General features: G+C 43.5%; 2 protein-coding genes across 4 annotated transcripts in view; one reads left to right on the plus strand and one right to left on the minus strand.

Moving 5' to 3' along the window:
- The window catches only part of adck5 (aarF domain containing kinase 5), a 31,158-nt gene extending 5,946 nt beyond the window's left edge, over positions 1-25,212 (plus strand). Inside the window, exons 3-15 of the mRNA XM_037535380.1 lie at positions 653-802; positions 1,545-1,620; positions 3,743-3,943; positions 5,912-6,052; positions 7,546-7,659; positions 10,969-11,100; positions 12,144-12,227; positions 12,319-12,400; positions 18,912-18,990; positions 19,879-19,970; positions 21,052-21,304; positions 22,544-22,660; positions 23,978-25,212. Coding sequence (XP_037391277.1) covers positions 653-802; positions 1,545-1,620; positions 3,743-3,943; positions 5,912-6,052; positions 7,546-7,659; positions 10,969-11,100; positions 12,144-12,227; positions 12,319-12,400; positions 18,912-18,990; positions 19,879-19,970; positions 21,052-21,304; positions 22,544-22,660; positions 23,978-24,080 — 1,624 coding nt within the window. The 3' untranslated portion in view covers positions 24,081-25,212. The remainder of the gene's footprint in view (positions 1-652; positions 803-1,544; positions 1,621-3,742; positions 3,944-5,911; positions 6,053-7,545; positions 7,660-10,968; positions 11,101-12,143; positions 12,228-12,318; positions 12,401-18,911; positions 18,991-19,878; positions 19,971-21,051; positions 21,305-22,543; positions 22,661-23,977) is intronic.
- Positions 25,213-26,209: 997 nt separating this feature from the next.
- cpsf1 (cleavage and polyadenylation specific factor 1) overlaps positions 26,210-27,894 on the minus strand; it is a 54,583-nt gene continuing 52,898 nt past the window's right edge. For all 3 annotated transcript variants that reach the window (XM_037535485.1, XM_037535486.1, XM_037535483.1), the window contains exons 37-38: positions 27,385-27,523; positions 26,210-26,436 (exon numbers count right to left, since the gene is read on the minus strand). In XM_037535485.1, coding sequence (XP_037391382.1) covers positions 26,389-26,436; positions 27,385-27,523 — 187 coding nt within the window. In that variant the 3' untranslated portion in view covers positions 26,210-26,388. The remainder of the gene's footprint in view (positions 26,437-27,384; positions 27,524-27,894) is intronic.

The raw sequence follows: 27,894 nt of genomic DNA on the forward strand, positions 1-27,894 counted from the left end.
ACCAATCAGCTCTCAGTAGCAGTACCGCTAACCAATCAGCTCTCAGTAGCAGTACCGCTAACCAATCAGCTCTCAGTAGCAGTAACGCTAACCAATCAGCTCTCAGTAGCAGTAACGCTAACCAATCAGCTCTCAGTAGCAGTAACACTAACCAATCAGCTCTCAGTAGCAGTAACGCTAACCAATCAGCTCTCAGTAGCAGTAACGCTGACCAATCAGCTCTCAGTAGCAGTAATGCTGACCAATCAGCTCTCAGTAGCAGTAACACTAACCAATCAGCTCTCAGTAGCAGTAATCTTAGCGTCCTGCTGCCCCAAAACCTGTTTGCTATAGAAAAAAGGAAACATACAGGTGAGGTTACTTTGTTTTTTGTAGTGAAAAACGTCCTTTTACCTTCTTAAATTGAAGCAAAGTTCTGGGCGAGTGATTAGAAGCTATTTTAACTTTTCGTGTTTAACCATTTAGCTCCATTTACTCCCATTCATTGAGGACTTGCTCACGGACGCCCTCTGCTGTTCAGCAGTCCTGTTCTTGATATAACGAGGGAAATAGGAAGAGGCCAGACTCCCCTTACTGTCGCTCTGCTGATACCCTGCCATTTATCATGGTGCTCACTGCTTTCCTATACCGATGTGCATTTTTGTTCCTGCAGGGCGGTAAGGAGTCGCAGGCTGCTGAGAAACCTGCTGATTGGCGCATCGGTGGGCGTGCCGTTAGTAGTGGGGGTGCGTTACGCTGTCTCTGATCCCAAAGACCAGCGGAGGATGAGGATACTAGCGGAGGGAGTCGGGCGCTTCTGCAGGTAAAGAACGTTTTCTCTGTTAGACTTTAATTTCACCGCAGCCAATCAAATCAGTCAGAGCCTGGAGCAGGTACGGTATCAGGAACCGTGGAGAACAGTTTGTGGGCCGGTTGTTAAAGTAATATATATTTAAATGTGTGTGTGTGTGTGTGTGTGTGTGTGTGTGTGTGTACTTGTATTGCCTTTTACTGTTAATTAATCAGGCCGCAGTAGAGTGAACTGTCACTGATGCTGCTGTTTCCCAGAGTGTAGCATACTGTCTAAGGAAATTTTTCAGCATATGGAATATCATACTTCATGTTTTTTCACTAGCATCTATAGCCGAATACTTGAGCACCTCCCTGCCACAACGGAAGAACACACCTTGGTTTTTAATATGGAGAGCCATATTAATACTGGACCCACACCAGAAGGAGCACATGAATGCACGTTACTGACATTTTTCAGTTTTTGACATAATTTGACCCAATGACCCAAAATGACTTAGAAGAAAGTCTGGTTCCATTTACTTCTCCTGTAAAGTTACCATTTTGGAGATGCAAGGTTTTCTTCTAATATTACTGTTGAAGCAAAGCTTCATTCATTACACTGCATTCACTGCATCCTAAATCCTATCAGCATTTGTTCATGAAAGAGGTGCATAAACAAATGGGAACAAACGTCTTAGGATTAATGTGTTTATTACACACAGTCTACAGTGATCCAGTGAGAATCCTCATTTTAGTTATTTTTCTGCCACCAGGTCATTATACGTTGGACTTCTGATTTCAGTAGATTACTGGTGGACGTCCAGTATCGTTCTGCGCGGGACGGACGAAGTAGGTTTCAAATACTTACAGAGAAAACTCAAATCGATAAGCCAAGTAATGTGTGTCTGAAATTTGCTTCTTTAGTTTAAGCACTGGAGCTGTGAGGCTAATGTAGCTAACAAATGATGGAAATCTCTACCCTGCTTACCCAAATAGCAGCTAAGCTACAGACCAAATTCAGTTCAAACGGCCTATAAGCAACTGAAGTACAGACCAAATTCCAGGTCAGACGGCCGATTCGCAGCTGAAGTACAGGCCAAATTCCAGGTCAGACGGCTGATTCACAGCTGAAGTACAGACCAAATTCCAGGTCAGACGGCCGATTCACAGCTGAAGTACAGACCAAATTCCAGGTCAGACGGCCGATTCACAGCTGAAGTACAGGCCAAATTCCAGGTGAGACGGCCGATAAGCAACTGAAGTACAGACCAAATTCAGGTCAGACGGCCGATTCACAGCTGAAGTACAGACCAAATTCCAGGTCAGACGGCCGATTCACAGCTGAAGTACAGGCCAAATTCAGGTCAGACGGCCGATTCGCAGCTGAAGTACAGACCAAATTCCAGGTCAGACGGCCGATTCACAGCTGAAGTACAGACCAAATTCCAGGTCAGACGGCCGAATCGCAGCTGAAGTACAGGCCAAATTCAGTTCAAACAGCCGATAAGCAACTGAAGTACAGACCAAATTCAGGTCAGACGGCCGATTCACAGCTGAAGTACAGACCAAATTCAGGTCAGACGGCCAATTCACAGCTGAAGTACAGACCAAATTCAGGTCAGACAGCCGATTCGCAGCTGAAGTACAGACCAAATTCAGGTCAGACGGCCGATTCGCAGCTGAAGTACAGACCAAATTCAGGTCAGACGGCCGATTCGCAGCTGAAGTACAGGCCAAATTCAGGTCAGGCGGCCGATTCGCAGCTGAAGTACAGACCAAATTCAGGTCAGACGGCCGAATCGCAGCTGAAGTACAGACCAAATTCCAGGTCAGACGGCCGATTCGCAGCTGAAGTACAGACCAAATTCAGGTCAGACGGCCGATTCGCAGCTGAAGTACAGACCAAATTCAGGTCAGACGGCCGATTCGCAGCTGAAGTACAGACCAAATTCAGGTCAGACGGCCGATTCGCAGCTGAAGTACAGACCAAATTCAGGTCAGACGGCCGATTCGCAGCTGAAGTACAGACCAAATTCAGGTCAGACGGCCGATTCGCAGCTGAAGTACAGACCAAATTCAGGTCAGACGGCCGATTCGCAGCTGAAGTACAGACCAAATTCCAGTCAGACGGCCGATTCGCAGCTGAAGTACAGGCCAAATTCCAGTCAGACGGCCGATTCGCAGCTGAAGTACAGGCCAAATTCAGGTCAGACGGCCGAATCGCAGCTGAAGTACAGACCAAATTCCAGGTCAGACGGCCGATTCGCAGCTGAAGTACAGACCAAATTCAGGTCAGACGGCCGATTCGCAGCTGAAGTACAGACCAAATTCAGGTCAGACGGCCGATTCGCAGCTGAAGTACAGACCAAATTCAGGTCAGACGGCCGATTCGCAGCTGAAGTACAGACCAAATTCAGGTCAGACGGCCGATTCGCAGCTGAAGTACAGACCAAATTCCAGTCAGACGGCCGATTCGCAGCTGAAGTACAGACCAAATTCCAGTCAGACGGCCGATTCGCAGCTGAAGTACAGGCCAAATTCAGGTCAGACGGCCGATTCACAGCTGAAGTACAGACCAAATTCAGGTCAGACGGCCGATTCGCAGCTGAAGTACAGGCCAAATTCAGGACAGTTAGCCAGTTAGTAATTAAATGCAGACAGAGTTGTGGCGTTAAGCTGCTGCTGCTGTGTTTAGCTGTGCTAATGTCCTTTTAGTCCGTGTTTATAGGTGACAGTGAGTCTCACAGAGTCAGAAACCTCGTAATCAGGACTGTCAGATACTGAACAGCACAGGGTTTGGGGCGAGTGCGCTGCTACATTAACCTCGTAGCTCTAGTCCTAAACTAAAACCTCAGACATCAAACCTGCCGTGACTGACCGGCTGCGGTCAGGATGAAGGGTGAATTCAGCACGGTTGTTTCCTGTTTAATTCATGTTCAGTAAATGTGTGTAATGTGTCATTTTACTCCAGAGCAGTGCGGAGTACGCGGCTGCCATGTCAGCGTGTCACCAGCGGGCGGCGAGTGGCATGGTGGTGGGAGCTGTGCAGAACGGAGGGCTTTACATCAAACTGGGACAGGGCCTCTGCGCCTTCAACCACCTCCTGCCTCCAGAATACATCCGCACGCTGCAGGTCCTGGAGGACAGAGCCCTCAACAGGAGGTACAAGGAGGTGAGGAATGCAGGGTGAGGGCATTTAGTGCGTTAGCATGCACTTAATTGTCCGATAACTGCAGAAAATCCGATTTTGTCAGTAATCTGATCAATACGTTTACAGGCACATGAGTAATCAGATAATGGGGAAACTCCAGGGACAGTAATCAGATCTCTGCTTTACAACCAGCCAATAAACTCACAGAAGAAGATGCGAGGGAAACGTAACGTAAAGCTCAGACTTTTTCAAACATCGCGCCGCTTCACCTGAAAACACGAACTTCCATCTAGAAGATGAAGAATGTTTAAATCCTTTATGTGGTGTTTGGTTTCAGTGTCACTCCAAAAGTGTTTTGCTGCGTCTCGCGACATGCGCCGTCTGATCTCGCGCATTCGCAGACTGAGAAATCCGATAGAAATCCGAGTCAGAGCTCACAGCACTGAGAAATCTGATCACTGAGCTCAAATCCAGCCTCTTCATCAGATTTCTTAATCAGATGTCTAGATTGGAGTTTAGATGACCATTTGAATAATCAGATAACTGCAGAAATCTGATTATGATCGGATTGTTGAGGTCATGTAAACACACTCACTGACACTCTTATATTTATTACCCAGAGATCAATGAATGTGTTTACAAGCATTTACATCATTCTCAGCACTGCAGTAACGCTGACGTGGTGGTGGTGTGTTAGTGTGTGCTGCGCTGGTCTGAGTAGATCAGACACAGCAGTGCTGCTGGAGTTTTTAAACACTGTGTCCACTCTATTAGACACTTGTCACTTGTCGGTCCACCTTGTAGGTGTAAAGTCAGAGATGACAGCTCATCTGCTGCTGCACAGTTTGTGTTGGTCATCCTCTAGTCCTTCATCAGTGGTCACAGGATGCTGCCCACAGGACGCTGCCCACAGGATGCTGTTGGCTGGATATTTTTGGTTGGTGGACTATTCTCAGTCCAGCAGCGACACTGAGGTGTTTAAAAACTCCAGCAGCACTGCTGTGTCTGATCCACTCACACCAGCACAACACACACTAACACACCACCACCACGTCAGTGTTACTGCAGTGCTGAGAATGACCCACCACCCAAATAGTACCTGCTCTGTGAGGGTCCATGGGGGTCCTGACCACTGAAGAACAGGGTAACAGAGTATCAGAGAAACAGATGGACTACAGTCTGTAACTGTAGAACTACAGAGTGCAGCTATACAGTCAGTGGAGCTGATAAAGTGGACAGTGAGGTGGTCATAATGTTATGCCTGATCGGTGTTTTTATCATTATTGTAATAAATTATGTTACAATACAATATAATAAGCTTTTCTGATCATATTGTGTTTATCATTAGTGCTTGTAGACACTGACCAACTACATGTTTCGTTATAAAGAACGCAAAGTTAGTCCCATTTAATTAGATTTAGAGCCAAATATGAAGTAAAAATCATTGTGTTCCCAGCTTTTGTTCTCTGTTCCAAGTGATCAGAAGTCTGATAATAAATTATAATATAGTGAAGTATTGTGTAACGTAACAGTTTCTTGAAGTGTTGTGTTAGATTTCTGCCAAACATCCACAACAGAGGTGAGAAATCGGCCCGCTTAGATCTCCCGTTTTAGTGGTTGCAGTAGAGCAGCTGCGAGAAGCTGCGAGAAGCTGCGAGAAGCTGCGAGTCAATCGCCTCAGCAGAGCAGTTTTTTTCTGGCCGTAGCTGTTATTAATGAAAACCATACGCCATGCAGCTTTGTTTACATTTGAAAGAAGCGTAAGGTTTTTATTTTTTCAAAATATGAGCGCAAACTTTATTGAGTGTCATTCTAATCGACTCTAACGATACGGAACATTCGGAACATTCCAGATTGAATGCAGTTGAATCGCCAGCTTGAGTTTAACGCAGCTGTGTTGTTCATTTTTACACAGGTTTGAGCCCCTTCGAGGTCTCGGTTGTACTGACTGAGTTCACCTGTTGTCCTCGACTTTGATCTCTGTTCTAGGTAGACGCTTTATTCCTAGAAGACTTCGGCAGCACTCCAGATAAGATGTTTAAGACGTTTGACTACGAGCCTGTCGCTGCTGCCAGTTTAGCCCAAGTCCACAAAGCAGAGCTGCATGACGGGACGCCTGTGGCTGTGAAAGTGTGTGCTTAATGTTGTGCATGTGATGTATTAACCCATATTTAACGTGCGCAAATGTGTGAGAACTCATATTTTCCTCACTTATTTAAGAGTTTGATGTAGACGATCAGCCAAGACTGGAGCTACGAGGCTAATGTAGCCAACAAGTGATGGAAGGTTCTACCCCACTGACTCTGATAGACTAATGTGGTTTCTGACACTGTCACTTCACATTTGTCCATATTTACAGATAATAATAATAATAATAATGATAATAATAAATAAACAGTGCTATGTGTTCCCCAGTGCTGTTCCTGTAGCCCTTTACAGTTTAGCAGAGGAGAACCATAATGGCCTCTTTGATTTCTGAGAACTGAAAATATACATGTTTGTCATTTTTTAAAAGGGGTTGTGGGGCTCCTGAATGGCACAACCATCATAGCCTCAGAAGCTCTTTGGAACCACCGGTTCACCAGCTACTGAATAATTTGCCTTACAGTTCGGTCACGTAAATTCAGATGGGCAAACCAAAACATGCCCTGGAGCAAAAGAGGTTAAGTGTTGGCCCCGTCATCAGGAGATCATTAGTTCAGTACCTGGTGATGCTACAGCCGTCTGTGGCTGGGAGTCCAAGAGAGTTGTCCTCTGGGTGGGCAGGGTGGCAGCTCGAAAAAGATGCGCTGGCACCTGGGTGGAATTGGATATGAGAAAATTTGAGGAAACACCAAATTGAAAATGAATCCACTCTTCATCCATAATTAGGAAATGACCTAGGAACCAACCATTTACAATGGACAGGGACCAATTTAGTTAGAAAAAAACTTCTTCTAGAGGTTCTAGATACGTCCCTGGCTGTGAACATGAGCCTTAGTCTAAGCAGGTTTGGGTTGTTAGGAATGTAAAACAGCGGCGGCAGCTCTGTGCGGAGCTCTTTGCTGAAAGAGTCAATGTAAAACTGATGCATACAAGCTCAGATATATGATAATGTCTTTTACAAGCTTAAGATAAAAACACATAGAATGTGTTTTACAAGTTTTAAATGCTTGTTTTTAATCTATATTAGACAAAAAGTGTTCATTTCTATTGGTGTGACATGCTACTAGAAAGAATTTAGCAGAAATTAGAAATCATAGAGGTGGGTCTTGTACTTGCTAAATGTCCTTCGGGATCAATAAAGTATCTGTCTGTCTGTCTGTACGTCTGTCTGTCTGTATGTCTGTACTGAAGGTCTAGGTCTAATGGTTGTGTTGGCTGTGCTTAGTCGCTGCATTTTAGAAAGAAGTGACAAAGTTTAGGCCAGGGTTTTTCCAGGACCGGGTTTGTCACAATGTTAGCTACATTAGCCCTGTAGCTCCAGCGTAAAGCTAAAGACCTTCAGATACTGAAGGTGTCTTCGCTGATTGATCACGTCATAGTTCACTGGGACTGGAGTTATCAGTGCTGTGTTTGTATTGGATTTACCGTTAAACCCCGATTGACGTACTAATGCACTTTAACTTCTGAACTCTGTCCAGGTGCAGTATATTGACCTCAGGGACCGTTTTGATGGCGATATCAGGACACTAGAGATTCTGCTGGACGTAATCAAGTTTATGCACCCCAGCTTTGGCTTCCGATGGGTCCTAAAGGTGTGTCTGAAGCATTGAGTCATTAATATATACGGTACTGATCTGTTATTTCTGTTTGATTTTAAAGGACTGGCACTTGGCAGGCAGGTCTGCAGAAGCTGAGCTGTAATCATTAATCCCTTTTCTCACTGCGGGCGGTTTGGAGATAAAATAGCACAGGTCAGCATTGCGTAATGAACAGACAACTACGAGTAGCTTCCTCGCTGCTTCAGGTTTATATACTGATTTGGATTGTATTATTTCTGAGCAACTAAAGAATAAATTCTATTTTCTGCAACCCAGACAGATGCAGCTTTGCTCCAGTTTGCGTTCACTACATGAGTATTATTATTATTATTATTAACTTTTTTATTTATATAGCACTTTTAATGCCGGTTGCAGCTCAAAGTGCTTCACAGACAGGTGATAAAACACAGTTATACAGGAGACCATTAGTATTTATTCAGAATCAAGGGAAAATGAAAAAGATCAAATGTGAAGATAAAAAAACACAAGACGTAGAGTTTTAATGAAATACTGAGAGATACATTTTTAGGTGTTTATTAAAATTGAGCTCTGAGCTTGACTGTTTAATAAAAGCTGAACTGAGCTCCGCAGTGTAGAAGCAGAATAACTGAACGAGTCTCCATGTTCTCTGTGTTTTACAGAGGGTATGTGTAGAAGGCCACTGTCTGCAGATCTTAGATTACGTGCTGGAACATAAACAGACAGACACTCAGTGATGTAAGCGGTGCTTTAAGGTTATTTTGAGCTTTAAAGACCAGCAGGAGAACCTTGAACTCTATCCTGAGTGATCCAGGCAGCCAGTGCAGCTCTTCTAAAGCAGGACTGATCTGATCTCTCTGTGGTGTTTTTGTTAGGATGCTGCTGCGTTTCGTCCGAGCTGTAAGGGATGTACAGTTTTTTTAGGAAGTCCAGTAAGAAGACCATTACAGTGATCAACTCTGCTGGAACAAACGTATGAACAAGTTTCTCTGCGTCGCTCTGAGAGAGAAACGGCCGAACTTTAGTGACATTTCTCAACTGATAAGAAGATGCTTTAGTGACTGTTGACATGCAGATTAAACAGAACTCAGAGTCTAAGATCACACCCAGCTTTCTACTACAGGTTTGGTTTATGAAGCTAAAGAACCGAGTTTCTCATACAGCAGCTTTCTCTGAGTTTCTCTACCAACGATCAAAATTTCAGTTTTTTCATGATTTAATTGTAGACAATTTTGCAACATCCACTGAGAAACATCTGACACACAGCTGGTCAGTCTGTCTACAGAGTCTTGATCTTCAGAAGGAACAGAGATGTATAGCTGGGTGTCATCAGCACAGCCATGAAAATTTATACCATGCTTCCTAATGACATCACATCGCGGCAGCATGTACAAAGAGAAAAGCAAAGGCCCTAAGACTGAACCTTGAGGGACTCCACAAGAAACGGCACATCGTTTTGATGAATGATTTCCAAGTGAAACCATGAACTGCCAATTTCTTAAATATGAAAATTGAAGGCGGAGAGCTTCTTTAACTTCTTTTAAATGTAGTTAATTTGCGAACTGAGCTTCTATAAGCCTAGCAAACAAACTGATAATCAGATGCTTTAACTAATATATTTATTCTTTAATCATTCAGCAACACACAATGGGTTTAAGTCCATTACACTTCTTTCAAATATTTAAATGCATATAATATGCACATCTAGTGAAATCATAGAATAGAAGCTTCAACCTGATTAACCCATTAGTTAATGTATCATGTACATAATTAATTTGTGATAATTCCACGGATTTCTCAAAATTTCTTCATATTTCAGTGTGTGAGGTGTGAACAGAGAGATTCAGAGGGTTTGGTGTGAACTGGTTCAGACGTCTTTACAGTGGTGGTGATGGGAACCAGGCGTCGCCATGACTACAACACAGATATAGACACTTTATTTACCATCCAGAACCACCAGAGAACCTACACGAGTCTTCGGAGTTCATATGGAATGTTGATGATGGAAAACAGTGGAAAATCTGGAATAATGAGTTTTCTTTGGGGACTATTTTGCCGCACAGCGCCCTGCATGTCTCCCTCCACCATGAACGGAGTTGAAGTTCTCTAAACTCTCATAAAACAGCGTCTCAGTCATCAGGCAGTGAATTCAGAACCAGTTCATGTAGGAACTTTCTGTGAGGAGCTTTTAGAGGGGGACGTCTGGTTCCCATCACCACCACTGTGAACTGTTCTCTGTAAGTTTATCTAGAACAGAGCGTCTATTTACATTATTTTGTATCTTTTATCTTAAATATTTAATTATCCAGAACATTTGGAGAAATCAGTGGGCTTCCCCTCTTAGAATTTAATGAATGTTTTAAAATGTTTAATTTTCTTTTGTATTTTATTTCATGCTATTTATGTTTTTGTTTTTAACATTATTAATTGTATTCACTGCTATTTATATTCAATTTGCTCTATTAGTAAAGTGTATTATTACTATTATTATTAAATTACGGAGAACACTAACCTGTGCAAAGCATTTACAGAGTGAAGAACACTTCTACACACTTAAAAAAAAAAAAAAGATCGTTCTTCAAGTTTCTTTGGTAAAGAAAATGTTTCCATATAGAACCATGAGCAGTCAAAGAACCCTTTACATGATTAAAGGGTTCTTTGCATTGTGAAAAGGTTATTTAGATTGATGGGGAATGTGCTGTAGATGGTTCTATATAGAACCTATTTAAAAAGTCGTATTATTACAAGCTTGACATCATAACAATAGAAGAACCTTTTATGGTGCTATATAGAACTATATACAACACATTCTGTCAATCTGAAGAACGCTTTAATTATACAAAGAACCCTTTAATCATGCAGAGCCATTTAGAGCCATTTTCTATACTAAAGAACCCTTGAAGAACCATAATTTTTATATGTGTAGAGTGATGGTGCCGTCGTTTTCTTTAGGGAACAAACAAAGCTGATGTGAAACTGACTCCGTGACAGACCCCAGGTCCCCAGGGCCGACAGTCCATGACTGAGGTGTCCTTGAGCAAGACACCTAACCCCCAACTGCTCCCCGGGCGCCGTGGATAGGGCTGCCCACCGCTCTGGGCAAGTGTACTCACTGCCCCCTAGTGTGTGTGTGTTCACTAGTGTGTATGTGGTGTTTCACTTCACGGATGGGTTAAATGTGGAGGTGGAATTTCCCCAGTTGTGGGATCAAAAAAGTATCACTTATCCTTATCCTGATCCTTATCTGATGTAACTGGAGAGCCAGAGGTTCTCAGAGTGCTGGATTAAAAATGTGCATCTTACCAGTTCTTCTGATTCTTTCAGGACCTGAAAGGGACGTTAGCGCAAGAGCTGGATTTCGAGAACGAGGGGAGGAACTCTGAGAGATGTGCTGAGGAACTGAAGCACTTTAAATTCATCGTCGTACCCAAAGTGTTCTGGGGCCTGACCAGCAAGGTACGCACTGAGAACTGCTTTCTGCCGTGATTAAGACCCCAACTGGCTCAGTGTTCTTGAGAAAACAAGAAAGGGATTGACAAAAAGTCAAGCTTACAATACCCCCTTATTCCAAATGCAGTCCATCAGAAGTTTGTAGATTTTTCACAATTACGCAAATAAATTACATATTTAAAAAAATGGACTACTTTTTATGCTAGCTTGCAATTTAAATGATAAATAGGATATCCACAGGTCTTTATAAAACTCTGTTTTATCAGATTTTCCACATGGGGGAGCTATTAGGACGCAAATTGCTATTGTGAAACTCACTGAAAGAGAGGAAACCCACACCAGCAGGATCTCAGTAATGCTCATATGTTTGTAGTTACCTAATTCAGTTATATAAAGTAGAATAAATGTTTAACATGCAAACGTTTAAACGTTGTTCACAATTCTGTTTTGTAGATTTTCTAAGTGAAAAGAAGTTAAAACATCCTCCATAGAGCGCACTTAAATATGGCATTTGTTTTGCTAATTTTAGTGCACAATATGCTGCTGCATAGACTCAAACTATGGAATCATAGCCTTTGCTTCTCCTGCTTTTCCGTATTTTAATATTTTACACGGATGTTAAAACCTTATTCTCTGTTCGTTTTGCCCTTGTGTTCTTGTTTTGCTATCCGGTGTGTTCCGGAGGAGGATGGGTTCCCCTTTTGAGTCTTGGTTCTTCTCAAGGTTTCTTTCTCTTGCTCTTAGGGAGTTTTTCCTTGCCACTGTCTCCACTGGGGGAGTGGAGTCAGGAGATTCAGACCCGGATTTTTCTGTAAAGCTGCTTTGTGACAGCACCTGTTGTAAAAAGTGCTACATAAATAAGCATGACAATTTCCATTTAGTTTAACATATATAAAAAAAACTTTTAGCACAGGCCTCATTTTATGTTAAAACCAATGTGGAATGAATGTGAAGAAGTGTGTTCTCTGTAGTCACCATTTTGGAGGTCTGGTTCCGACAGCAGTGAGATGCATATACTCAGCTGACTCTCTGCTCTCTTGCCTCTGCAGAGAGTCCTTACGGCAGAGTACTGTGAAGGCTGCAAAATCAACAATGTGGAGGAGATAAAGAGGCAAGGCCTGAGTTTAAAAGATGTGAGTACTGGAAACTTCAGTGAGAAGGAATGAGGTTGTTTGTTGATGTTCATTATAATCATGCTCCTCTTTCTGCTCCTGCTGCTTCCAGACAGCAGACAAACTCATCAGGACGTTCGCAGAACAGATATTTTATACTGGCTTCATACACGCCGACCCGCATCCTGGAAATGGTAAGGAGTGTTGGAGTATACAATGAGAGCGTTTACAGAGAGCGTTTACAGAGAGAGAGTTTACAGAGAGAGCGTTTACAGAGAGAGAGTTTACAGAGAGAGCGTTTACAGAGAGAGCGTTTACAGAGAGAGAGTTTACAGAGAGAGCGTTTACAGAGAGAGCGTTTACAGAGAGAGCGTTTACAGAGAGAGCGTTTACAGGGTGAGCGTTTACAGAGAGAGCGTTTACAGAGAGAGCGTTTACAGAGAGCGTTTACAGAGAGAGCGTTTACAGAGAGAGCGTTTACAGGGAGAGCGTTTACAGGGAGAGCGTTTACAGAGAGAGCGTTTACAGGGTGAGCGTTTACAGAGAGAGCGTTTACAGAGAGAGCGTTTACAGGCAGAGCGTTTACAGAGAGAGCGTTTACAGAGAGCGTTTACAGAGAGAGCGTTTACAGAGAGAGCGTTTACAGGGAGAGCGTTTACAGAGAGAGCGTTTACAGAGAGAGCGTTTACAGAGAGAGCGTTTACAGGCAGAGCGTTTACAGAGAGCGTTTACAGAGAGAGCGTTTACAGAGAGAGCGTTTACAGGGAGAGCGTTTACAGAGAGAGCGTTTACAGAGAGAGCGTTTACAGAGAGAGCGTTTACAGAGAGAGCGTTTACAGGGAGAGCGTTTACAGAGAGAGCGTTTACAGGGAGAGCGTTTACAGGCAGAGCGTTTACAGAGAGAGCGTTTACAGAGAGCGTTTACAGAGAGAGCGTTTACAGAGAGAGCGTTTACAGAGAGAGCGTTTACAGAGAGAGCGTTTACAGGGTGAGCGTTTACAGAGAGAGCGTTTACAGAGAGAGCGTTTACAGAGAGAGCGTTTACAGGGAGAGCGTTTACAGGGAGAGCGTTTACAGGGAGAGCGTTTACAGAGAGAGCGTTTACAGGGAGAGCGTTTACAGAGAGAGCGTTTACAGAGAGAACGTTTACAGGGAGAGCGTTTACAGAGAGCGTTTACAGAGAGAGCGTTTACAGAGAGAGCGTTTACAGGGAGAGCGTTTACAGGGAGAGCGTTTACAGGGTGAGCGTTTACAGGGAGAGCGTTTACAGAGAGAGCGTTTACAGAGAGAGCGTTTACAGAGAGAGCGTTTACAGAGAGAGCGTTTACAGGGAGAGCGTTTACAGGGAAAGCGTTTACAGAGAGAGCGTTTACAGAGAGAGCGTTTACAGGGTGAGCGTTTACAGGGAGAGCGTTTACAGAGAGAGCGTTTACAGGGTGAGCGTTTACAGGGAGAGCGTTTACAGGGAGAGCGTTTACAGGGAGAGCGTTTACAGGGTGAGCGTTTACAGGGAGAGCGTTTACAGGGTGAGCGTTTACAGAGAGAGCGTTTACAGAGAGCGTTTACAGAGAGAGCGTTTACAGGGAGAGCGTTTACAGGGAGAGCGTTTACAGAGAGAGCGTTTACAGGGAGAGCGTTTACAGGGAGAGCGTTTACAGAGAGAGCGTTTACAGAGAGAGCGTTTACAGGGAGAGCGTTTACAGGGAGAGCGTTTACAGAGAGAGCGTTTACAGAGAGCGTTTACAGAGAGAGCGTTTACAGAGAGAGCGTTTACAGGGAGAGCGTTTACAGAGAGAGCGTTTACAGAGAGAGCGTTTACAGAGAGAGCGTTTACAGGGAGAGCGTTTACAGAGAGCGTTTACAGGGAGAGCGTTTACAGAGAGCGTTTACAGGGAGAGCGTTTACAGAGAGAGCGTTTACAGAGAGAGCGTTTACAGAGAGAGCGTTTACAGGCAGAGCGTTTACAGAGAGAGCGTTTACAGAGAGAGCGTTTACAGGGTGAGCGTTTACAGGCAGAGCGTTTACAGGCAGAGCGTTTACAGAGAGCGCGTTTACAGAGAGAGCGTTTACAGAGAGAGCGTTTACAGAGAGAGCGTTTACAGGGAGAGCGTTTACAGGGAGAGCGTTTACAGAGAGAGCGTTTACAGAGAGAGCGTTTACAGAGAGAGCGTTTACAGAGAGAGCGTTTACAGAGAGTGCGTTTACAGAGAGCGCGTTTACAGGGAGAGCGTTTACAGAGAGAGCGTTTACAGGGAGAGCGTTTACAGAGAGAGCCTTTACAGAGAGAGCCTTTACAGAGAGCGTTTACAGAGAGAGCCTTTACAGAGAGAGCGTTTACAGAGAGTGCGTTTACAGAGAGAGCGTTTACAGAGAGAGCCTTTACAGAGAGAGCGTTTACAGAGAGAGCGTTTACACAGAGAGCGTTTACAGAGAGAGCGTTTACAGAGAGAGCGTTTACAGAGAGAGCGTTTACAGAGAGCGTTTACAGAGAGAGCGTTTACAGAGAGAGCCTTTACAGAGAGAGCGTTTACAGAGAGAGCGTTTACAGAGAGCGTTTACAGAGAGAGCGTTTACAAGGAGAGCGTTTACAGGGAGAGCGTTTACAGAGAGAGCGTTTACAGAGAGAGCGTTTACAGAGAGCGTTTACAGAGAGAGCGTTTACAGAGAGCGTTTACAGAGAGAGCGTTTACAGAGAGCGTTTACAGGGAGAGCGTTTACAGAGAGAGCGTTTACAGGGAGAGCGTTTACAGAGAGAGCGTTTACAGGGAGAGCGTTTACAGAGAGAGCGTTTACAGAGAGAGCGTTTACAGGGAGAGCGTTTACAGAGAGAGCGTTTACAGAGAGAGCGTTTACAGAGATAGCGTTTACAGAGAGCGTTTATAGAGAGAGCGTTTACAGAGAGAGCGTTTACAGAGAGCGTTTACAGGCAGAGCGTTTACAGGCAGAGCGTTTACAGGCAGAGCGTTTACAGGCAGAGCGTTTACAGAGAGAGCGTTTACAGGGAGAGCGTTTACAGGCAGAGCGTTTACAGGCAGAGCGTTTACAGGCAGAGCGTTTACAGAGAGAGCGTTTACAGAGAGAGCGTTTACAGGGAGAGCGTTTACAGAGAGAGCGTTTACAGAGAGAGCGTTTACAGAGAGAGCGTTTACAGAGAGAGCGTTTACAGGCAGAGCGTTTACAGAGAGAGCGTTTACAGAGAGAGCGTTTACAGAGAGAGCGTTTACAGAGAAAGCGTTTACAGAGAGAGCGTTTACAGAGAGAGCGTTTACAGAGAGAGCGTTTACAGGCAGAGCGTTTACAGAGAGAGCGTTTACAGGCAGAGCGTTTACAGAGAACGTTGACAGTGTGAGTTTCCAGGTATTTACAGAGAGAGCGTTTACAGGCAGAGCGTTTACAGAGAGAGCGTTTACAGAGAGAGCGTTTACAGGCAGAGCGTTTACAGGCAGAGCGTTTACAGAGAGAGCGTTTACAGAGAGAGCGTTTACAGGGAGAGCGTTTACAGAGAGAGCGTTTACAGAGAGAGCGTTTACAGAGAGAGCGTTTACAGAGAGAGCGTTTACAGAGAGAGCGTTTACAGGGAGAGCGTTTACAGAGAAAGCGTTTACAGAGAAAGCGTTTACAGAGAAAGCGTTTACAGGGAGAGCGTTTACAGAGAGAGCGTTTACAGAGAGAGCGTTTACAGGGAGAGCGTTTACAGAGAAAGCGTTTACAGAGAAAGCGTTTACAGGGAGAGCGTTTACAGAGAAAGCGTTTACAGAGAAAGCGTTTACAGAGAAAGCGTTTACAGGGAGAGCGTTTACAGGGAGAGCGTTTACAGAGAAAGCGTTTACAGAGAAAGCGTTTACAGAGAAAGCGTTTACAGGGAGAGCGTTTACAGGCAGAGCGTTTACAGAGAGAGCGTTTACAGGGAGAGCGTTTACAGAGAAAGCGTTTACAGAGAAAGCGTTTACAGGGAGAGCGTTTACAGAGAAAGCGTTTACAGAGAAAGCGTTTACAGAGAAAGCGTTTACAGGGAGAGCGTTTACAGAGAAAGCGTTTACAGAGAAAGCGTTTACAGAGAAAGCGTTTACAGAGAAAGCGTTTACAGAGAGAGCGTTTACAGAGAGAGCGTTTACAGAGAGAGCGTTTACAGAGAGAGCGTTTACAGGGAGAGCGTTTACAGGGAGAGCGTTTACAGGGAGAGCGTTTACAGAGAGAGCGTTTACAGAGAGAGCGTTTACAGAGAGAGTGTTTACAGGCAGAGCGTTTACAGGCAGAGCGTTTACAGGCAGAGCGTTTACAGAGAGAGCGTTTACAGGGTGAGCGTTTACAGGCAGAGCGTTTACAGAGAGCGCGTTTACAGAGAGCGCGTTTACAGAGAGAGCGTTTACAGAGAGAGCGTTTACAGAGAGAGCGTTTACAGGCAGAGCGTTTACAGAGAGAGCGTTTACAGAGAAAGCGTTTACAGAGAAAGCGTTTACAGAGAAAGCGTTTACAGGGAGAGCGTTTACAGAGAAAGCGTTTACAGAGAAAGCGTTTACAGAGAAAGCGTTTACAGAGAAAGCGTTTACAGGGAGAGCGTTTACAGGCAGAGCGTTTACAGAGAGAGCGTTTACAGGGAGAGCGTTTACAGAGAAAGCGTTTACAGAGAAAGCGTTTACAGAGAAAGCGTTTACAGGGAGAGCGTTTACAGAGAGAGCGTTTACAGAGAGAGCGTTTACAGAGAGAGCGTTTACAGAGAGAGCGTTTACAGGGAGAGCGTTTACAGGGAGAGCGTTTACAGGGAGAGCGTTTACAGAGAGAGCGTTTACAGAGAGAGCGTTTACAGAGAGAGCGTTTACAGGCAGAGCGTTTACAGGCTGAGCGTTTACAGGCAGAGCGTTTACAGAGAGAGCGTTTACAGGGTGAGCGTTTACAGGCAGAGCGTTTACAGAGAGCGCGTTTACAGAGAGCGCGTTTACAGAGAGAGCGTTTACAGAGAGAGCGTTTACAGAGAGAGCGTTTACAGGCAGAGCGTTTACAGAGAGAGCGTTTACAGGGAGAGCGTTTACAGAGAAAGCGTTTACAGAGAAAGCGTTTACAGGCAGAGCGTTTACAGAGAGAGCGTTTACAGAGAGAGCGTTTACAGGCAGAGCGTTTACAGGCAGAGCGTTTACAGAGAGCGCGTTTACAGAGAGAGCGTTTACAGGCAGAGCGTTTACAGAGAGAGCGTTTACAGGGAGAGCGTTTTACAGAGAAAGCGTTTACAGAGAAAGCATTTACAGGCAGAGCGTTTACAGGCAGAGCGTTTACAGAGAGAGCGTTTACAGGGAGAGCGTTTACAGAGAAAGCGTTTACAGAGAAAGCGTTTACAGGCAGAGCGTTTACAGAGAGAGCGTTTACAGAGAGAGCGTTTACAGGCAGAGCGTTTACAGAGAGAGCGTTTACAGAGAGAGCGTTTACAGGCAGAGCGTTTACAGGCAGAGCGTTTACAGGCAGAGCGTTTACAGAGAGAGCGTTTACAGAGAGAGCGTTTACAGAGAGAGCGTTTACAGGCAGAGCTTTTACAGAGAGAGCGTTTACAGGCAGAGCGTTTACAGGCAGAGCGTTTACAGAGAGAGTGTTTACAGAGAGAGCGTTTACAGGGAGCAGTTAAGGAGAGAGCGTTGACAGTGTGAGTTTCCAGGGAGAGCGTTTCCAGTGGGAGTGTTTACACAGAGAGCGTAAACGGGACTGTTTGGAGTCTCTTTTTCAGAGACTCCAAACAGAGATATGGGGGGGGGACTGAAAAACCGACAAGATGGAGCCAAAAGAAACCCACAAATGTGAGAAATTCTCTGTTAAAATTACAGTAACCGTTGTTTTATCTTAGTTTAGTGTTGTTTCAGTGGATTTTCGTCCTTTTCTTCATAACAAGCATAAAAAAATGCCAGTAGCTTGCTAATGTTTCGGTAGATAGCTCGCTAATTTCCCTGTTCCACTTTAAATAGTCCAGCAGTTCAGACGCCTGAAGCGCCAGAATGTAATTGCTGCTCCTTTTAAGGTGGAATGGGAAAATTTAAACGAGAATTTTGTGAATCCCCGACTTCAGCTTCATATCACTGAAGAATTAGGGGGGGGTGATAAATAATTGCCCCCTCTTTGAAGGCAGATGGCCCCTAAATGTAACTAAAGCCCAGCAGTGAGGAGCTGAACTTTGCCCTCCTCTGCTGTTACTGAAGTTGGGCCGGGTCACCTTTTTATTTGATTTCAACCACTACCCTGTAACTCGGTTCCAAGGGGTTAAGGTGACGCTTGAAAATAAGGGGAAGGGCTAAAAAGAAGTTAATGGGACTGGGCCCAAAGCAGCCCTCCTCAATGTTGTGATGTCACAGCCATGGACACATTTACATGACTGCCCTTCCAGACATCCAAAAGGAATGGCTGGAGATTTCATGTTCAGTATCTCAGCCCAGACTGCTTTTTTTGAATGAGGCACAATACAGAGCAGCCAGTCGGAACAGAGCTAATTTACATAGAACAGTCTGTAAGGTGCAGGAACAAAAACAGCCTGTTTAAAGGGTAAAGAGGGGTGGGAAAATGGTCATATAGAAAGGAATTATGACTGTTTTTGTTACATAAAACCACACAAATGTTACATGGACATCAGGGGCAAAATATATAAATAAAGTGGGGTATGGATCCTTTAACCCGCTGTTTTAAAGCCGATCTGCTCTGATTACAGTGCGCTGGTGTGCTCTGTTTCAGTGCTGGTGCGCAGGGGTCCTGATAAGAAGGCAGAGCTGGTTCTCTTAGATCACGGACTCTACGAACACCTCAGCAAAAGGTGAGAGCCGACATTTTATAAGTGCATAAATACACCGGTCAGGCGTAACATTATGACCACCTCCTCGTTTCTACGCTCACTGTCCACTTTATCAGCTCCACTTACTGTATAGCTGCACTCTGTAGTTCTACAGTTACAGACTGTAGTCCATCTGTTTCTCTGATACTCTGTTACCCTGTTCTGCAGTGGTCAGGACCCCCACGGACCCTCACAGAGCAGTTACTGATCATTCTCAGCACTGCAGTAACACTGATGTGGTGGTGGTGTTTTAGGGTGTGTTGTGCTGGTATGAGTGGATCAGACACAGCAGTGCAGTTGGAGTTTTTAAATACCTCAGTGTCGCTGCTGGACTGAGAATAGAGCAGCGTCCTGTGACCACTGATGAAGGACGAGAGGATGACCAACACAAACTGTGCAGCAGCAGATGAGCTGTCGTCTCTGACTTTACATCTACAAGGTGGACCGACAAGGTAAGAGTGTCTAATAGAGTGGACAGTGAGTGGACACAGTGTTTAAAACTCCAGTTGCACTGCTGTGTCTGATCCACTCAGACCAACGCAACACACACCAACACACCACCACCACGTCAGTGTTACTGCAGTGCTGAGAATGACCCACCACCCAAACAGTACCTGCTCTGTGAGGGTCCATGGGGGTCCTGACCACTGAAGAACAGGGTAACAGAGTATCAGAGAAACAGATGGACTACAGTCTGTAACTGTAGAACTACAGAGTGCAGCTATACAGTAAGTGGAGCTGATAAAGTGGACAGTGAGCATAGAAACGAGGAGGTGGTCAGAACGTTACGCCTGACCAGTGTAGATAATGAATGATGTATCAGATTTCTGTGGTCATTTATCAGAATGGATCTTTTTTCCCCCTAAAAAGTGACCGAGTGGCGCTGTGCCAGCTGTGGCGTTCTATAATCCTTCGAGACGAAGCTGGCATGAAGAGATACTCTAATGACCTCGGGGTCAAAGGTTAGCCTCACTCACCTGAGCTCAACAGTGTTCATTAGTGCATTATGTAGGAGCTACTAATTATGCTCTGCTGACTGTTGAAGTGACCGTTCGGCAAACTACTGGTCGTTTCAGCTCAGATAACTGCGATCAGCTGAAGTAATTGAGATCAATAATTGGAGATTTATGTAAATCTGAGTCACATCTGAAATATTGAGCGTCGCTGCATCTAAACTGAGCTGAAATATGAACTGCGTACAAATACACACTAACACTGACAAGAACTTATACCCACCAATTAGCACGGTGCTAACTGCACGGCTAAACATTCACGCACCTGTCAGTTGTTCCGTCTCTCTGATAGACTTAGTTATGTGGTTACATTTACCTTTACGGCATTTGGCTGACGCTCTGATCCAGAGCGACTCACAATTTGATCATTTTACACAGGTAGGCCAAGGTGGTGTTAGGAGTCTTGCCGAAGGACCCTTATTGGTATAGTGTAGGGTGGTTACCCAGGTGGGGACTGAACCCCAGTCTACAGTGTAGAAGGCAGAGGTGTTACCCACTACACTAACCAACCATATATATATATATATATATATATATATATATAGAGCTTTTTACAGCAGGTGTTGTCACAAAGCAGCTTTACAGCGCAGTCCGTATTACAGAGCTAAAACCATTAGCTGCCGTCTGAGTTCCGGTCTCTCCTTTTTTGTGTTTCTTCGTTTATAGTGTGCCACATGTGAACATTTAGCCATGAATATTTGCAGAGATGTTACAAAGGAGGAGGAGACAAAATGGTTGTGGAGATTTGTGCAAGAACGAGTTATTTATGAGGTTCTTTAACCGGGGACATCAAATATTTTGTAAACAGTATTTTGAGTGTTTTGGTCTCTCGTCATTCAGAGAGAGAAAGTCTCGTCTTTTAGGTCTGGGAATAACTGCCTGGTGGCGTTACAGAGATGGTTGCGGAGTGAACAAACTTTCCTGTAGTGATTTTGATATTTGTACTGGCTTCCATTCCTTGTTAGCTACATTAGCCTTGTAGCTCCAGTGCTAAAATCATGGTTTATTCTCCGCCGCTGGTTTGTTCCAGATTACTTCCTGTTCTGCGAGATGCTCCTGCAGCGGCCGATCAGCATGCGTGAGCTGACCCTGGGAAACATCCTGAGCCGAGAGGAGACGTCGTACATGCGGGACATGGCCGTCCATCACTTCGACAGCATCATGCAGGTGCTGAAGTCTCTGCCGCGGCCCATGCTGCTGGTGTTCCGCAACATCAACACGGTCCGCTGCATCAACATCACCCTCGGAGCGCCCGTCGACCGATACTTCGTCATGGCCAAGTGGTGAGAGACCGACGCCTCAGGAAAGAGTTTGGCTGAATTTACCGCCACCTCTTGTACTTCTTATCAAATGAGCTGAAACCAAAAAGTAGGCCTAAACACTTTAAACTAAACCTTAAAATCGCAGACTTGTTATCCAGTTGTTCATTTTAACTAGAAGTTATTTCATATGAATTGTTCAGTATCTACTATGAATTGTTCAGTATCTACGGTTGTTTAATAACAGTAATTACTTATTCAGTGTCTACTATGAATTATTAGTAACTGCAATTAATTATTTTTTTCTACTATGAATTATTCATGACCTGTGATTATTCACTATTTACTATGAGTTATTCATAACTACTATGAATTATTCATGACCTGTGATTATTCACTATTTACTATGGGTTATTCATAACTACTATGAATTATTCATGACCTGTGATTATTCACTATTTACTATGGGTTATTCATAACTACTATGAATTATTCATGACCTGTGATTATTCACTATTTACTATGGGTTATTCATAACTACTATAGATTATTCCGTTTCTACTGATTCATTAACTGTAATTAAATATTCGGTGTACACTACACTAAGAATTGTTTAGTTTCTAATGAATTATTCATTGTGTGCAATTAATTGTTCAATATTTACTGTTATTTTTTCTAGTTCCTCTACTATGAACTAATTAATTGTTCACTCTTTTCTGTGAATTATTCATAACTACTATTCAGTTTCTACTGTGAACTATTTATTAACTGTAATTATTCAGTATATACTATGAATTGTTCATTAACCGTAATTAATTATTCAGTATCTCGTTTGAATTATTCAGTAAGTACTATGACTTTCTCAGCATCTACTCTGTGTTCTGTAGTAATGAAGCAGATTTGGAAAGGTTTAGTGATCAGTCTCAGGGTTACAGGACGTGTGTAAGCAGCTGTCCATGCTGAAGGCTGTGCTAGATTTTGGGATCAGGAATTTTGTCCTGGCCTCATTTTGGTCTGAAAGAATACTTACAGTTGGATGTAAATCAGACGAATGGTAGTAGTGTCCAAAATGAACTTCTCAATTCATTCAGTTTCAGAAAACACCAGTACGCTCGACTGGTGTTGAACTAGTTCCAGTTCCCGTGGTGTCCGTTATACCCAGTACAGGAGATTCAGAGCAGCTCTCTTCTGCTGGAGAGGATGTGTTGGAAGCTCCTGAACAGAGAATGATTGTCATCTCTTGTGCGTGTCTCTGTGTGTCAGTGCCGTTCGGGGTTGGGGTAAAACCCGGGCGGACGATGCTGCCGTCCTGCCCTCCCTGAGGATCCTCCGCTGGGTCTGGAGCTTCTGGGAGAACCTCAAGTTTGAATGTGCTTTAAGGTAAACGTGGTTAACAACAAACCCCAACAGAAATCTGGGATATACGCCTCTAATTCACCCAAGCTCTATTAAACGAGTGCTGATTTCACTGCTCTGGAGTTTTTTGTACGGCACTTATTTACTATGGAATATAGATTCCCAGCATTTGTTCAGCCATGAGTGCCTTAGTACAAGGATACACAAACAAGGGTGCACAAACATTAGTACTGTTATTTTTTAACTGTTATTACTGATATTATGGATGATGATAGTAGTTTTGGTTATTTAACTGCAAATCGGGCATTTTTCAGACCAGATTTGACTGTGTCCAACTGTAATTTGAGAAATAAAGACCAAGCTGTTTATGCAGAGTTTGCTAACGCTACTCAAACGTTAACATTTACTGCTGATTTGTAAAGTAATAACACCGGTTTAAGTACATTTAAACTCCAACTGCTGATGATGATTACCTGTGTTTTAAGTACCGTACTAATAAAAGTGATAATCAATTAAATACGTTAATGAATTATGTTATCAGTCAGTTTCCATTCTGTATGAGCTTCTGACTTGTTTCTGTTTCAGTGTCAAAAGTGACAAAAGCACGGAAAATGTTAAGGATGCAAAGCGATGCAACGTCGTAATTAATTACTGTCTACTTTCCAGCACAGGTGTGGTGTGGACTGAAAGTTTAGGATCTGCTCTTTCCAGTTTCAGTGAGCTAGTTATTACATCGTGATTTTATCATCTTTCCAGTATTTCATATTAAGACTCAGTATTTAGTAACTACTGTAAATTTTTTAGCAACTACTGTTTTTTAATATGAATTATTCAGTATCTACTATAAATTAATTATTCAGTATTTACTATAAATTATTCAGTACTTTTTATGAATTATTCAGTATCTACTATAAATGATTGTATTTACTATTAATTATTCAGTATTTACTATGAATCAGTATCTACTATAAATAATTCAGTATCTACTATGAATTATTCGTTATCTACTTTAAATGAATTGTTCAATATCTACTAGGAATTATTCAGTATCTAGTATAAATGAGTTATTCAGTAATTACTATGAATCATTCACTATCGACTATGAATTATCCAGTCTACTGTAAATCTACTATATCATCTACTATAAATGAATTATTCAGTATTTACTATAAATTATTCAGTATCTATTATGAATGAATTGTTCAGTATCTACTATGAGTTACTCATGTGATGCTGCACACAGTAATAAGTTTCTGTGAGCTGGTCAGGAGTATTTCATGGTCATTACTGTGACTGGTCTGCATTAACTGGCCTGTATTTCTGTCCTCTCTGTTTGTGCAGGTCAGAGATGGCGATGATGAGCCTCACTCGCTCGCTGCTGCGGCTGCTCTCCTACTGCGGGGTCATTACTGTGGACCCGGATGTCTACCAGTACCTGAAATAACCCCGCGCTGCAGGTACACGCCGCTCTCTCGCGGCCTGGAGTCACGAGGAGACACTGGGAGGCCGCATGCGGTGCAGAGGCGCAGCGCGGGGAGCACAGACGTGCAGTCAGAGGGGATTGAGAGTCACTGTGTTCACAAAAAATTACAACAGGAAATTCAGATTCAGACGCCACCATGAGGGCGCCGTGGGAAATGTGATTACTGGGTTGATTGACTGCTCGTTTGAAACACGTGGCCAAGTCTTAATAGTTGAGACAGCAATCAGATTTGAATGAAAACAAACGGCAACCAACTAAATCAAATCCACACTACTGCAGTGCTTCTCAGTCCCGGTCTGGGGGGCGTCTCACACAGCTGGTGCAGCTTCTGGAGGTTTTCTTAATGGCCTGCTGAGTCGGGCGTGTCAGACGTGTGAAGGTATGGGCAGGCTCAGCAAATCCACTTTTTCTAGCTGAATGCAGTGAGCTGGACTGCCAGTTAGTCATGGTTGTGATGTCACAGCACATGGATGTTTGGCTGGTTCTGATTGGCCTAATTCACAACTCAACATTCCCAAGTAAATATAAAAAGTCATTAGGTTCAATTTTCCCACTGAAAACTTTTGATACAAAATCAGTTAATATTACAGCCTTAACTTCAGCACCGACCTAAACATTATTCAAATTAAAGGAAAATTATTGTTATTATTATTATTATTTAGGGTGTAGGTGACATTTTAAGTACTGTTACAGTCTTCATGTGTCAACTCCATACGGAGCACACGAGTTGATTTGGGACACAGCCAGAGCATCTGCAGGACCGCGCCACCACGCTGTTTACATTTCTCTGATAAAAGCTACAGCTAAATATCAACACGATACAAACAAAATGTAGCTGTTATCACCAAATTATCTGGAAGATTAAAGATGAAATATTGTGCAGTGTAATTTTATGAAAATCACAGCACCAGCATAATTCAGCTTTAATATTATTTTGTCATACAGTTCAGTGTTTAAGACGTAAACAGGGGTTCAGAGGGTTTGGTGTGAAACGGTTCAGACGTCTTTACAGTGGTGGTGATGGGAACCAGGCGTCGCCATGACTACAACACCGATATAGACACTTTATTTACCATCCAGAACCACCAGAGAACCTACACAAGTCTTCTGAGTTTATATGGAATGTTGATGATGGAAAACAGTGGAAAATCTGGAATAATGAGTTTTCTCTGGGGACTATTTTGCCGCACAGCGCCCTGCATGTCTCCCTCCACCATGAACGGAGTTGAAGTTCTCTAAACTCTCATAAAACAGCGTCTCAGTCATCAGGCAGTGAATTCAGAACCAGCTCATGTAGGAACTTTCTGTGAGGAGCTTTTAGAGGGGGACGTCTGGTTCCCATCACCACCACTGTGAACAGTTCTGACTCGGTTAGTTTATCTAGAACGGAGCGTTTCCCACCACACCGCTCTCTCAGTGACCCTCAACAGTTTAATCGTGCAGAAATTTGGGGAAACTGGTGGAATTGACGTTTATGTTTTTAAATGATTTTTGATCTCTCTCATTTTTCACCACTGCATTCAAAGATATTTGGAAACAAACATCATGGTATAGTTTCCATGGTAACCTCATTCTGTCAATACTGCAGTTTACCAAAAAAATGTAGTCATGTTTTAAGATGTCACAGATTTGGTTTAAACTGATGGTGAAATAGTGGTTCATTTCTCTGTAATTCCATGTAGTTATTTTAGAAAATCTATTTAATCTTATAATGCAAATATTACAGAATAATTTGTGTATTATATCTAAGACAATGTCTTTATTCCACAGTGCAGTTTGTGTAATGAAGGGGATGTGAAGAGTTTTAAAATATGCATATTTAATAGACCTGATGCTGCGCTTTAACACCGACTGTGCTGGCTTTTATGTTTATAGATTGACTGGTTTCTATGGTGACTGGAGGCTATTGAGGGTTTTACTGAGCATGGATTGTTTTGGATTCTTAATATTAAAGAAATATCCATTTTTACATTGTGAATTATTGACCTTCATGTACTGTTCCTCCTCTTAAGCTTCTCCTACAGATGAAACATTTCGAGTTTAGTCCGTTTGCTTTGGTGCCTGCGTTTAACAAACGGGAACACATTCAGTTTAAATTATGAAAACTTTATTTGCCATATAAAATATTCTAATTCCTACGGAACACGATCCTGTAATGCCATCAACACAAAACATTCCCAAAAAAAAGTGGAATTAAAAACATTCAGTCCGTGTGATGGGAGCGCTGGTGGTCGTGAGCTGGTGAGGTCATGGAGAGTGAACAGGGTTCTCAGAAGTGAGCGGTGACTCGGTCGATCTCCAGCAGATCCTCCAAAATCTGTAATCAAGAAAAAGATCATCTCTGCTCCAAACACGGTCAGCTAGTATCAGAGCGCCGTGTCCAACGGTCAGGACCAGCTCCTATTACCACGACTGGCCACTGGGCCTTACTACTCACCTAGTGTTAAAATTAATTCATACATTTTACACAGTTCAGCCCTTTGACTCCAAATGTAGCCGATCAACCGAGACACTGGCTTCGTTTTACACTGGAGCTACGAGGTTAATGTTGGTACCAAGTCCAGAATCGATGTTTTTGATCATATAGAAGCTGTTTGGCATCAAACATAGAAATTAATATAACAGTCTGGCAGCTTCACATGTTAAGAAGCTGTACAATTAGATGAGGGATGGACGGATAGATTGGATTGATTGATGCGTGCATGGATGGAAAAATGGGTTGGTAGATGGTTAAACTGTAAGGATGGGAAAGATGGATAGAATGGAATGGACAGACTGGAAGGATGGGTGATTGGATGGATACATTGATTGGATGTATGGAAAGAGATTGGATGGGATGGTTGGATTGATGGATGGACTGGACATATGGATGGAAAGATAGATGGATGAATGGATAGACTGACAGGATGGATAGAAAGACCGATTGGACAGATATGGAATGGGTGAATAGATAGTGGATGGTTAGACTGGATGGATGGAAAGATGGATGGAAAGATGGATGGACAGATGGACCCAAAATCATGACCAGAGCTGCAGACCATTCTAAAATGACACGATTCAGAATAACAATGCCCATAATGTCTGATGCATTTCAAAAGTGATGTCACGTCTTAATCCTGTTAATAAAGACAGAATATTGTTCAGCATTTATAATATCATACATTTATGATCCGGTTCTGGAAAAGTACTGGAAATATTGACCAAACACCACAATCTAAGTTCCAAAGTTCTCCAAGCTGTGGCTCTGGAGCAGGATGGTACTTACGATGTCGGAGGTGGTGCCGATCTTCTTGGCCAGTTCGCTGCGCTCCATGGTGCTCAGGTAGAGGTATTTATTCAGCAGCTCTCCGTCCAGAATATTCCTCACCGCGTTCTGCAGCGTCCGCCGGTCAGTGTGCAGCATTCTGAACGACAGACAGACGACACGGATGAAGGAGCTCAACATTGTAAATGGGAGCTCAACACAGAATAAAGTTCTCTAATGTTTCCAGAAGAAAGTCGCAATATATGGAGGACAAAGTGGTCCAACTCCAAGGGGACTAACTGCAGGGGGGCTTTTATACTGCGCTGGGGTCTCGGTTGCTGTCCTGGCGGCAGAGCTCCACTCACTCCCGTCTCTCTGTGGATCAGTTTGATCATCCTCACTGTCTGAAACTTCATGCCCTCTTTGGGGGGAGATGAAGCCCCGACAGCCATGTAGACCACCCTGCCTGAGGTTCTCCTTCAACAGCACAGACGGACGGTTTCCTCAGAGTCTTCTAGCTCTTAATCTAGA

Source organism: Pygocentrus nattereri, chromosome 27 (assembly GCF_015220715.1).
Source record: "Pygocentrus nattereri isolate fPygNat1 chromosome 27, fPygNat1.pri, whole genome shotgun sequence".
Lineage (NCBI taxonomy): Eukaryota > Metazoa > Chordata > Actinopteri > Characiformes > Serrasalmidae > Pygocentrus > Pygocentrus nattereri.